This window comes from Stegodyphus dumicola, chromosome 2, assembly GCF_044657685.1.
Source record: "Stegodyphus dumicola isolate Sdum_Otavi_A_Nest chromosome 2, ASM4465768v1".
Classification (NCBI taxonomy): Eukaryota; Metazoa; Arthropoda; class Arachnida; order Araneae; family Eresidae; genus Stegodyphus; species Stegodyphus dumicola.
Window position 1 is genome coordinate 81,169,982 of NC_140769.1, and position 12,452 is coordinate 81,182,433.

General features: G+C 28.9%; 1 protein-coding gene across 1 annotated transcript in view; it reads left to right on the forward strand.

Moving 5' to 3' along the window:
* The window catches only part of Vps8 (vacuolar protein sorting 8), a 155,212-nt gene that overhangs the window by 115,049 nt on the left and 27,711 nt on the right, over nucleotides 1-12,452 (forward strand). Inside the window, exons 34-37 of the mRNA XM_085810815.1 lie at nucleotides 1,949-2,113; nucleotides 2,203-2,284; nucleotides 4,710-4,792; nucleotides 4,880-4,960. Of these exons, the coding sequence (XP_085666941.1) occupies nucleotides 1,949-2,113; nucleotides 2,203-2,284; nucleotides 4,710-4,792; nucleotides 4,880-4,960 (411 nt within the window). The remainder of the gene's footprint in view (nucleotides 1-1,948; nucleotides 2,114-2,202; nucleotides 2,285-4,709; nucleotides 4,793-4,879; nucleotides 4,961-12,452) is intronic.

Consider the following 12,452-nt stretch of genomic DNA (forward strand, 5'->3'; position numbering starts at 1 on the left):
GTCAGTTCAGTTCAGAGCCTTCAACTTTTTTCAACTTCAACTGGAGATGGTATTTGATGGCAAAGCAATATTCCTACCTGCTGTAGCAAAAACAGTATTCATAAAGAAACATGGCTGGAATCACCAAGACTGAGTTAATCTCTGAAATTCATTTATGGTTATAGTGAAGAACTGACTTCTGTAAAGTGGTTTGAGAAGCAGTTGAAAAGTAGTACATTTGTAGACTGGAAACAGTTATATGTCAGAAGTCTGTCTGCATCATTTTTTTTTTTTTTTTTTTGTAACATTAGCAAAGGGAGCAATGTAATTGTTGAAATCAATGAACCATATCTGTGAGGTAAAAGAATGATATGGGATATGTCCTTCCTGAACACTGGCTGTCTGGTGGGATCTGCCAGTATATATATAAATGTTTTCTTCCTCAGATATCAAATAGATTCATAAGTATATTATTAGAAGCCATCAAAGAAAATATCAAAGAAGGATCTAGCATATAACCTGATTATATAAAAGGCTATTGCACTACAAAACTAAAAGAAAAAATATATAAACATTTCAATTCACAAGTTGATAGACCCAGAAAGTGGGGTACACACCCAAAAAATTGAGCGATTGTGAGGAAGTGCAAAATAAATGCAAAACCTGCTTTGGTGTTTAAATAAAAAGGCTTCAGTTTGTGGGATTATTTTACAGTAAACTGTTTCTCTTTTCCCGCTTCTTTTTTTATTCTTTTTCTCTCTCTTTTTTTTTGGGGGGGGGGAGGGAGCTTTCTAAATGAAATTAACATAAGTTATATTTATTTTTTGAATATGTTTGTATTTTCCCTGTTGCCGAAGTGAAAAACGGTCTGTTGTTGGCTGGTGATGTTTGCACCCAAGTAAAGGAAAAGTACTCAAGCTTATCATGTACTAAATTAAAAGCTGTTAATATTTAAAATTATTTGCTTGCATCAATACTTTAAGTATTTTGTTATTATTCTAATTATATTCATGTAAATGATACATTTCTTTAATTATACCATGCACATTTTTTCTTATAAAGTACTATGTTAGAATCACTACTTCCCCCCTTCCCCCACATGTTTATTTTTCAATAGGAATTCTTCCAAATATTTTAATATTTCTAATTCTGTTTGAGAATAAAATGACATGGGTATTTTTGCATGCATATATATATATATATATATATATATATTAAATTCAAATATATATAAAACAAAAAGCAAAAAAATTGGAATGCAAAAAAAATTTTGAAGGTCCAACCTAATTTCTCCAGGTTGAATTATAAACTATTGTAATATTTTCTTATTTATATTTCTCATTTTTATACATATTTATGTCTTGTAACATTGGTTGTAGTATTTTCTTATTTATATTTCTCATTTTTATACACATATATGTCCTTAATATTGGAGTGGCAATGCCACATTGGATATCCTTTGTATTGTGTATCTTGTAACCATTGCTAAGCAACATCAGAATTGTTTTTCTTGAGAGTTGTAAATTTGAAATTAAAAAAAAAGATAAAAGTAAAAAGGAGAAATGGTAGCAGTGAGTTGGAGTAGCCAAGTTTATTTCCTTAAATGCTTCAAAAACATTACACTGGTAATGTTTATGTAAATGATATATTTCTTTATCTATATATTAATGGTTGAGAAGAATCAAGTTCTGAGTAATAAGTAAAGAGCAGCAAATCAAATTCTGTTATAATAAACATTTGTTGGATTTATTTTAGCATGTAAAAATCTGGCATGTCAATGTAGAATTTAATGTATATCACTGTAATAAAATGTAACCAGCCCTCTGTAGTTTGTTTTAATGAAATTTTACATAGATTGGATAGACATTTATATACTGGTAGTATGACTTAAAATAGAGTTTTCAAAACTGATACTTGTGTTTCTAGATTATGGAATAATTTTTAATAAGAATTATGCATTTCATAATAGGGTTTGCAGTGCAAAATCAAAGAAGTTTCACATGAGTTATTAACGTCATCTACTGCATTGAACTTGGAATTTTCTGCTTCATGGAATGAACTTCAAAGTCGTGTTTTAGTCATAATTCAGTTGTGCCAAAGAAATTCAAATAAAATGAATCAGGATGAGAGAGAGGTTAGTAAAAGTTGTTTAAGAAAAAATAGTTTTCAATCTGTAAAAAAACTATTATTCTTCAATTATATTAAAATTAATTTACGTTGCAGCTACTCTGGTTTCCACTATTAGAATCAATGATGGCTCCTCAAAGGCAGCTAAGAGGCAGAGTCAATGCTGAATATTTAAATGGTTTGTGAATTATTTATCAATTTATATAAACAGTTTTAAAAGTACATTTTAAAATTGTTCATAATAGTAGCTGTATGTATGCATGTTTGAGTGAACATTAGGGATAATTTTTAATGAAGGAAAGAAAGGACAGTCATATGAAATTATGAACTAATGAATATACATTTGACCCTGGTTATTGTGGCCATCTCATTGCAGAAATTAGTAGAAAAGTCCTGAACTGTTAAGAATATATTAAATTAATCTTCACAACAGTGACCATTTGGTCCCCCCTTTTTTAATAGTATAGGAAGTATTATAATCACAAATGTAAACTGTATCATATTTTTGAAAAATATTATTTTTAATAAATGTCTGTTTAATTTCTGTTTTGAAAAGGGATAAATGTTATGAAGCATTTGTTGACTGTTAGTTTTGAGATTTTAATAAAAGCTTGCAATGTTACTTGAAAATTATATGTATAAACAAAACTAAATGCAAGTGTTTTTATTATTATTATTATTATTAAATTGGGGTACTTTTGGTCCCATTTTTCTCTTCCTTGAGTCGTCTTCTATCTGTAACTACGAAGCTATGAATACTAAGATATCTCTCAGTATCCATGCTATTAACAGGGCTGTAAAGTGTTTAGCTACCCTTGTGAAGTTTTTATGTTAGAATTTTATTGTTTTAAGAATTTATGTGATATTAAAGTGAATACTTTGATTGATTACTCCAAGAAGTTGTTTATGAAAATGATTGCATATGTCGGTGAGCTTTTCTTTTGGAATATGTTAAAAAAATGCTGTTTTCAAAAGGTATCCTAATAATAAGTTTGTTTTCAAAGCTGTAGCATTTTTGGTGGCTCTAGATGTATAAAATAATCTGCAAATATACTTTGTTGTATTGGATAGCATAAATAGAGCCAATGATTTTAAATAGTTCTCTGCTGCTGTCATCAAAATTATGTTGAGCTTCTGATCAACTACATCTTTATCGTTTTTCATTTCTCTTCATTTGTCTTTCATTTGTCCCCAAACAACCTCCACTCATGTGCTTAATAGAAAATTTTTAAACACCCTACCTATTTTGCTTCATATAAGGCCCTGGGGACCAAGGGAACATTTAATGAGTTTAATTATCTGTCTGACTTAACTGGATGTAAGCAAATGTATAATTTGATCCTTCTAAATTTTGAATGAGTTTCATAACTTTTGGGCAGAATTTAGAAAAAAAAGCTATTTTAAATTTGTATTTTATCTGAGAAAATTCATCACAACACTGTGCTCTATATATTCACTCAAATAACATAAGCTTTGAACCAGTATATATATTATTTGTTTGTAATAAGGCTGGATAAAGTTTTGCTGTTAGTTGAAATAGCTTTCTTTTCCTTTAAGTACATTAAGTATGCAATGTTAATTTTTTAGTGCAAAAATATTGCCTTGTTTTGGCTATAATGGTATTTAATTCTTTGAATTCTTTTATAAATACATAACTATAAGAGTTCCCTTTCTGTATTCAGCATTGATAATGCAAAATATTGTCACCGACAAGTATTTTCAGTAAGTTGAAGCAAATAGTTATGTAAAGCATTCAGTTCTGTCTCTAGACTTTTTATTTCAGGATATTCTATTTCATATTACTTCAATGCATCAATTATTGCTTGAAAACAGGTAGAAATATTAACTACATGTAAAAAATTTATACTTGTCAAAAAATATGTTTGCTGTCTTTCTGAATCAATAGTTATCAATAAATTTGCAAATACACACTGTCCTTGTTTGCTGAATGTTTTGTTAGTTACTGCAAATACTGACTTATCTTTTAGTTGTGTGCTGAAACATAAGCTGGCGCACATGGTTAGAATGAAATTAAAAGTGAGATAAAATGCTTTAGATTGAATGGTTATTCCTTAAATTCTCAAAAGATTGCTAATACTGGTAAATTTTGCACCTATTTCATAGACATGAAAATTATGCATTTCTGCTGATTAACTTATAATAATTAAGGCCAGTAAGTTAAAAGGAATTTCAAGAAAGTTAAATTCTGGTTTTATTTTTTATGAAATATATCATGTGAAGGGTTTTCACTGAGCTTCTGAAGGTATGTGATATTAATTTTGTTATATATACATAATATATATAAATTTGTTTTATGTATAATGTATTGAAGATTTATCATTTATCTTTTCATATTTATTAGCATTAAAAGCATTAGTACTATGTCAGCTAATGGAAGGGAAGTTTTCAGATTCTTTATCATGAGAAGAATCTTAAATCATAAAAATAGTTATTTTCATGTAAGAGCTTGTTTAAAAATACACTGGCTTTTGCATAAAAACTGACTTAAAATACAAATTTAGTAAAGAAACTAAAGCATTTAATATAATTCAAGGAATTATTTAAAGTAAGTTTTTATTAAATAATTCTATACATATTTTCAGCATTTAAGGAACTGACAAGGCATTTACTAAACAATATGATGGGCTATATTTCTCTACCTGCTATTCTTCAGCGTGTAGTTCAGGTTAGCTAGTTCTATAAAAAGTCTCAGCTTTTGTGAATAAATATTAGATGTTAGATTTGCTTTATACTGTACAAATTTTGTTTTCAGGATCCTGCATATAATACAGGAAAATTTGGTGAAATTAGAGAGCTTATTATGGGAATGTTTGAAACCTACAATTATGAGAAAGTAAGTAATTATAAACTTTATTTTACTGAAGTTTTGGATGAGATCGTTTGATTAGTATTGTGATAAATAATAATAAAATTGGATTTGAGCTTTGATTGGTCAGTTATGGTTATCATTATATTGACTGTTATTGATCTAAAATGAAAGACTGCATATAAATGCATGAGTACAAATGCAATTGAACTATAAAAATGACTATAAGACGAAAACATCAGCTGATTAAACATTTAATAAACTGTAGACCTTTTAAAAAATATCATCCTTTGTTTTGTATTTAAAAGCAATCTGTAATCATGATGTTGAATAAAAGTAATATATATGCATATACATACACAGAGAGAGAATTAATGTAAATAAGCAACATAAGCTGTGAAACAAGGAAGAAACGTCTAATGAAGTAAACCCATTAATGTATTTAGAAAATTATGTAAAAGTAAAAAACTCAAAAAATTAAGATGTAATTAATGTAAGAAAAGCAAACAAAATAATAAGAGAAGTTGAAGGAAAAGCAGACAAGAAGAGGAAAAAACAGCTGGCTATATTTAATTTAACTGCCTCCTACTGTTAGTAGGGAAAAATCTTCCAAAGCTTGTGTTTATGATTGTCGGTTAATGTAATACTGTGGTATTTTATGCACCTCGCTGAATGTAAGATTCTGTGAATGCATGTAGGGAACGTAAAAATTGTGAGTGTATATACTGCCTTCCTTAAATATTTATCTCAAACATATAATTCTAGAAATAAAATTTTCTTTCTTTAAAATTTTCTTCTTTCTTTCTTCTTCTTAGAGAATTTTATGTAAACAGTCTTGTAGAAATAAAATAGTTTATATGGCTACTGTGGAGTAAAAGTTCCAATTAGTAGAATATTCATTTTGCTTTATTTAATTAAACTGACAAATACTATGGGTTTTTCTTGTCAATTACAAATATAATAATAAATGCTACTTTAACCAAATCAGAGCTGTTAGGTGCCAATATGAGCAACTTCTCTTGTAATTTTTCCTCAATATTTTTCTTAAACATCTGATCTAGTATATCATAGCATCATTATTGAACATGGAAAAATGACCTAAGTCAGTAAGTTAATTCTCGAATAAAGGTATGAAATTTTAGCTTTTCAACTACAGTGAATACAAATCTTTTATTATTATTTATCACAATACTAATCAAACGATCCACTAATTAGAATTTTTGTTCAAATACTGTTTAAAATTTTTGTTCAAATATTGAGGATATATTCTGCATATATTCTTAAAATATTTTTCATAGAATTCTGCACCTTATTTTAAGAAACTTTGTAATTAGAAATACATATTTTAGATCAGTATTTAATTCTTAAATTAAAACATCTAATAATATTTAGCATACAACCAAAATTGTCATGTCTGAAAGATTTCATTTTTCAAAAAGATAAAGTAAACATTTTTTGGAGGAAAATTTTTAAATAAGTATAAAAATTAAATGTTATTAACACTATTAAAACATTAATGCAGCACTAAAAGAAAAGGTCAGCTACAAAGAAATGTGTGCACATGCAGATGTTAAAAATCTAAAAGCTTTCAGATTTTACGTTATGCCCAAAAGGGTGGTTTTTTAACATTTTCCGTGTTACCTTTATTTATTAAATATCATGTACTTCGCACTTAAAGCGTAAAATTCAATTCAATATCAATGGCTCAAAATAATTTTAAAATGAGCATATTGTTAGAATTTCCAATACACAGTGTCATGCACTGGAGAATTTTTTTTTTTTCCCTATACAATGTTACCATTGCTTGCTTTGAAATCACTGAGTTTGTTAATCTAAACTTTGTTAAAGTGTTACAAAATATGAAATCAATTATAAAAATTCCAAATTCGGGGCTACCAGATGCCCATATTCGATGTAGTGTTACTTTATTCAAAATATGATGACTCTAGGTTCCATTGTTTTATCACAATGCTAGAAACATGCATACATTTATGCAGATTCTTCATTATTTAATTTTTTCAAATATAACACAGGGTGGTAATATTTGGTGGCAGCAATTTGAAAAGTGAAACGGACATATGAAGTTTTCAATGCAAAATGCCAAAATGAAATTAATAGCCCTTCTGAGCTGATGCCCTTTGGGCTAAAAATAAAATGTAGGCCTGTTATTATGTTCTAGCAATTGCCTTTGTTAATTGTTTTGAAAAATTATTCTTATTAATATCTTTTGAATTTTTATAATACTACATTAATATGAGGGTCATACTTGATGTAAAAGAAAAGTCGGCTTAACCTTTTTGTCAATTGTTTTGTTAATTAGCACGGTGTGCCCACACTTCTGATATTATTAGAGAGATTACAGAAGGTATTATTGATCCTAACAACAATATTATAAACACTATCAGTATTAAATCCCATTCTCAAATCCTTTTTGAAAAACTTCTGGTCTACGCTGTTTTATCTAATTCCTTACAGCCACTTTATTAAGAAAATTGTTATCTCTGTAAACTGACTTTCATTAAACAGGAAAAGTAGTAATCTGAAAGTGAAAGATCAAATCTGTATGTATGCATCATCTGCAATATACAAATTGTGGTCAAAGATGTGCAACATTCAACATTATCATGCTGAATGTGGATTGCATTCAGAGCTGACAGAAATGGTAAAGCAAGTTTTGCAGTGCTGGCGGGCATCGCCCAGAAAAGGGTGCCAGTGGATGTTTCTCTGACTATAATCAACCACATGAAAATTTTCTTTTAACTATGTTTACATTGTGTGTATAAACAAGTATGTGAAAAATAATTAAAACAGAGTAATATGTAATGAAAAAATTATATTTAATATAAATATATTATTTATATTATATATTATATAATTTAAGCACAGGAAATTGGTCATTAAAATTTTTAAACTTTATGTACCATGCTACCTCATATTGAATTGGTGAATTTTGACTTACTTATTTTGAAAAGTCGAGACATCACACCACACTGTCACATAATGAAGCATTAATGGAGTTGTTGAAAAATGAATGGGTTGTGCATTAATGATAATTCATAAAACACTAAAATGGGCCCACCAGTGGCTGAGCGGTAAAATCGCTGAACACTGGTAGTTCGGTCCGAGGTTCGAATCCCGCATGCGGGTTGGCTGCATGGGAGTTTTTGTGCTTTTCCCTATGTGTAACGTGTATACAAGCCAGTTCCCTTAGAAAGTCCTCCACAAAGGCATCCCTCCTCTTAGGCAGATAGCCCTCGAGGCTTTGCCATAATCACACACTCACACACACAGTACCACATAAAACACTAAAAATTTACATTAGTAGAAGTGATTCACATTTTGGGATGTAAAGCTAAAACTTTGGAAACCCTGAATAGTTTTGAAAGAATGCAGTTTAGCATATGTAGACAAATTTACTGTGAGCTTTTTTAGTTAATAAATATTTGATGTGGAAATGGTAGTTTTCTTATATGTCAAAATATTATACTTATTTCTAAAATATATGCTGCAAAAGTGCTAGCTTTAATTTACAGTCAATCATAAACAATTCAGCTTCTGTTTCATTTCTGGGCTTGTCCCCAGTGTTCTATTTCATAGTTTCTGTTGTATTACATTTCTAAAAGTTTCCTAAGAAAAATTGGTTAACCAAACTATTATTGAACCAAACTAATTATAAAGTAATTAAAATATATCCATTCAGATGTTCTTAAACTCATTGCCTTAACATAAGCGGGATGCACTAAATCACCGCTGATGAAAATATTATGTTTAGAAATACTTTCATTTGCAAAGTTTACCTTGCTCTCTGTTTGGACCATTTTCAGAAAATTCATAAGGTGTATCACATCCAAGGATGCTGAATGAAAGCAGCAGTTCTATCTGCCCACAGGACACAAATGCACTCATAAGTGATAGCTAACAAGGCTCTCTTTGAAATCTAAAAAATCATATATCATTTTAGGGAAACGATATGACATCATGTCTAGAAAGAATTTCTGAAAATACAGACACCTTTTCCATTGAATAAAGTTTAGGGTAAGGTTTCTAATTCTTTAGATGGTCAGTCCATTTCTGATTATAAATAGCCAAGATCAGAGCTCCTTCTTTTTCTAACTGAATTGCTGATGAAAAGGCCTTTTCCAGAGAGAGTTTTACATCCTTAAAATAAGTAAACTATACTGCTTTCATTTATTGAAGTGAAGGGTTTATTTATTTTCTTAATTAAGAAAGCATTTTTAAATTAGAGAGTAAATATAGTAGAATCTTGTTTATCCACAATAACAGAATAGAGTCATACTGGGTAACACTTTCAAATAACACATAACAGTAAAAGGTTAGAAATGACTAGTTATGATGCTGTTAATTGAAACTGTGTATTGAAATATATTTATGTGTCTATACTAATCAAATAATAAGTAAATGCACTTTTAAATTTTAGTTTTTTAAAATTGTGTTTCTTCCTTTGAAAACTGCTATGTTTTGATTTTAGTCTCAGCCTAGTTGTTTTCACCATAAATAAAAACTATGCTTTAAAAAAAAAATTTTTTTTAATAGCATTTTTTATAATAATGCTATTTTTTTTTTTTTTTTTTTTTTTTTTCCTTTGGGCGAGAGGGATAAAATTCAAGGTTTGCATTCTTAATGTATAATCTTAATTGTTATTTGAATCTTTAAAGAAAAAGATAAGAAGAAAAAAGGGAAATAATATAATAAACACATAATTAAGAAAGTATAAATTTTTATTTCTGTTTCAAGTATTATTTTTAAATTATTGAGATGAGTTTGAAAAAAGTATGTTTGGAATGAGCAGTACTATAGTTTAAACTTGGGAATATTAAAAAAAAAGTCTTAATTCTAAAAAACATGAAATAAATAAATCTAATATTTCATAAATAACAATAGATATTCATTTTTAGAAATAGAATATCTCCTGTAATACCAGAATCTCCCAGTTATCTTAATTAGTGCTTAATGCACGGATATGCTGTAATAATTTCAAACATGGTTAATCTGAAAATAAATTTTTTAACAGTAATTCTATGCAACATACAAAGTATGTTGTTCAAAAAATTTAAATGTATGAGGGCAGTGCACATTACCATATTACTTTGAATTTCAGCCCAGTAGGATTTTAAAACTGGAAAAGTAATTAATAATAAATGCTTGACATCAAACTTTATCAAAAGAACAAATTAACTTATAGTTTAAAATTTTTTAATTTGATCTGATTTCACATTATGGACATTGGCTGAAAAGGATAAAGAAATATTTTTGCAGTCTTTGAGAGAAGGATTTTGAGTCGTTTCAGAAGAACAACTGTTTGGAACATTTTTTCTGCTTTGTCACAACAGCCAATCATCACAGATCACTTTGGGGTTCACATGTAAAGGGGAAACTGGTTCTCTATTACAAACAAGCTGATTGGTTGAAAATGAACAACTTGCAATTTTTTTCGAAATGAAGCAAAAAATTGCGTGCCTTTCTTTCAATAGTTAACCAGGCAGAAAAATTGTCCAAAACAGTTGTTCGTATGAAACTAGTGCATGTGTGATATTGGCCTTAGAAGTCTTCAAGTAGATGGATGGCATCTTGAGAAGAACCAATGCAGAAATCTTCAGGATGTAAGGATATCCAGACATTATAAATTTTATTAACACTCAAAAATAAATATGGATAGGTTACCTAGCCGGAATGCTTGGAAATAGAACTGCAGAAAAATATTCACATAGAGCCAATAGGCATTCAAAAGAGAGGGAGACCAAAACTCATTTGGCTAGATTGTCTGGAGAGAGATTTGCCTAAAATAAAGGATATTAATTGGAAGACTAAGGCCAAGAATTGAATGAGACTCTAAAGAAGGCCAAGCTTCATCATGGGCTGTCAAGCCACTGAAAAAGAAGTAGAAAGAAAGAAAAATGTTTTCGTAATGAGCATTGATGAATACCCACTATAAAATCATTTTGATTTTTGATACTAATTATTTAAAATTCGAGAGCGAAATTGACAGAAATTGTTAAAATATTCACTTTTTATTTAAGTTGCACTCTAATTTTACATCAAATTAATACAGTAAATTCATCATTAAATGATATTTAGAATTTGCTCAAGGCAAGAGTAAAATTTGTGTGTATTTAGGGCTAGTACCTAAACCATTGTGATGGCACGGGACTCAAAATTTAAGGGTGGGAAAGTTCTGTAAGCAGTGGAGGGCAGAAAGCGTAATGCTAACTCTATGTATATTTCTTTATGAAAGCATGTGTCATATTGCTTTCTTTAAAGTATATTGTTGAATCAATACAGCAACTCTGTGCAAAGCTGTAATGGTATTAAATTCAAACTCAGTTTTTTTTAAAGATAATTAGAACCTTTGGTTTCTCTGATTAAGTAACTTAGCAACTTCCACCTTGTTTTATTCAATGCAAATTTGAATTGACATAATATAATAAAACATTTAAAATTGTTCCCTGGAAAGATTTATTTCTCAATTTACTGTTTTCATGTATAGCCAAGGTTTCTGAGGAAAAGAAGTATTGGCCATGATTATCAGTCAAATCTATTTTCTCCACCATTCCTGTTAAGATGGCTTTCAATTAATTGGAGTTCTACTGTCATTTCTGACATATGATCAGTAATTATCTAAATATTATGAGTGATTATGTTTTCAAGTTATTTATGAAAATATGTATGTATGAATATTATATACAATAATATAAAACCTAATAGTTAGTTTTAACATAAGCTATGTGATTAAATATCGGACAGAAATCTTTGAAAAACCAGACAGCCAATCTATCAAACTAGCAGTTGGCAGACTCTGAAATATCAAACTGTCAGGGTAAAAAACCATTAAGGTGGCAATACTGTTAATACTATTGCAGTTAACTTCAATTAGAAATCAATCAATAAAAAATTCCCTTCTAATCTTTATATAAAATTGAAAACAGCCTTGTATGAAATTTACTGTGATACAAATACTATTATTATTCTTAAAATTGATAGTGGCTAAGTCATTACAGACAAAAGTGCTTGCACTGAAGAAGCTGCAAGATTTTTAACAGAAGACTTATGCTACTTCTTCTAAGCTTCAGCTTCTTAAAACTCTGAAATTGAAACCACTGTCAAATCTACGTTATATATAAATATACTCTCACAAAATTATTATTTTACTTTGCTCTGCTGTTTCCAGTTAAACCTTTCCTTCCTTTAATAATATATTCTTTGTGCCCTACAAAAGAGTCGAGGAATTCTTTGTATCCAATTTTGATATCCAGTTTAACATTGAATCAGCCGCTGGATACCACTGGGAAAGCAAATTAAAAGTGTTCTGCAATTATCAGCTGTGAGATATTTATGACATATTTTATGAAATAATGAACAACATTTTTAATGAGGCACAAATTTATCTGTTACAAACAAAATTAAAGGTTTTAAATTTTTTTTCATGTATAATAATTTGGCATAATGTTTTTAACAGAATAATTCAACAGCTTCAAGCAACATCTAAGAATATTAAATTTGC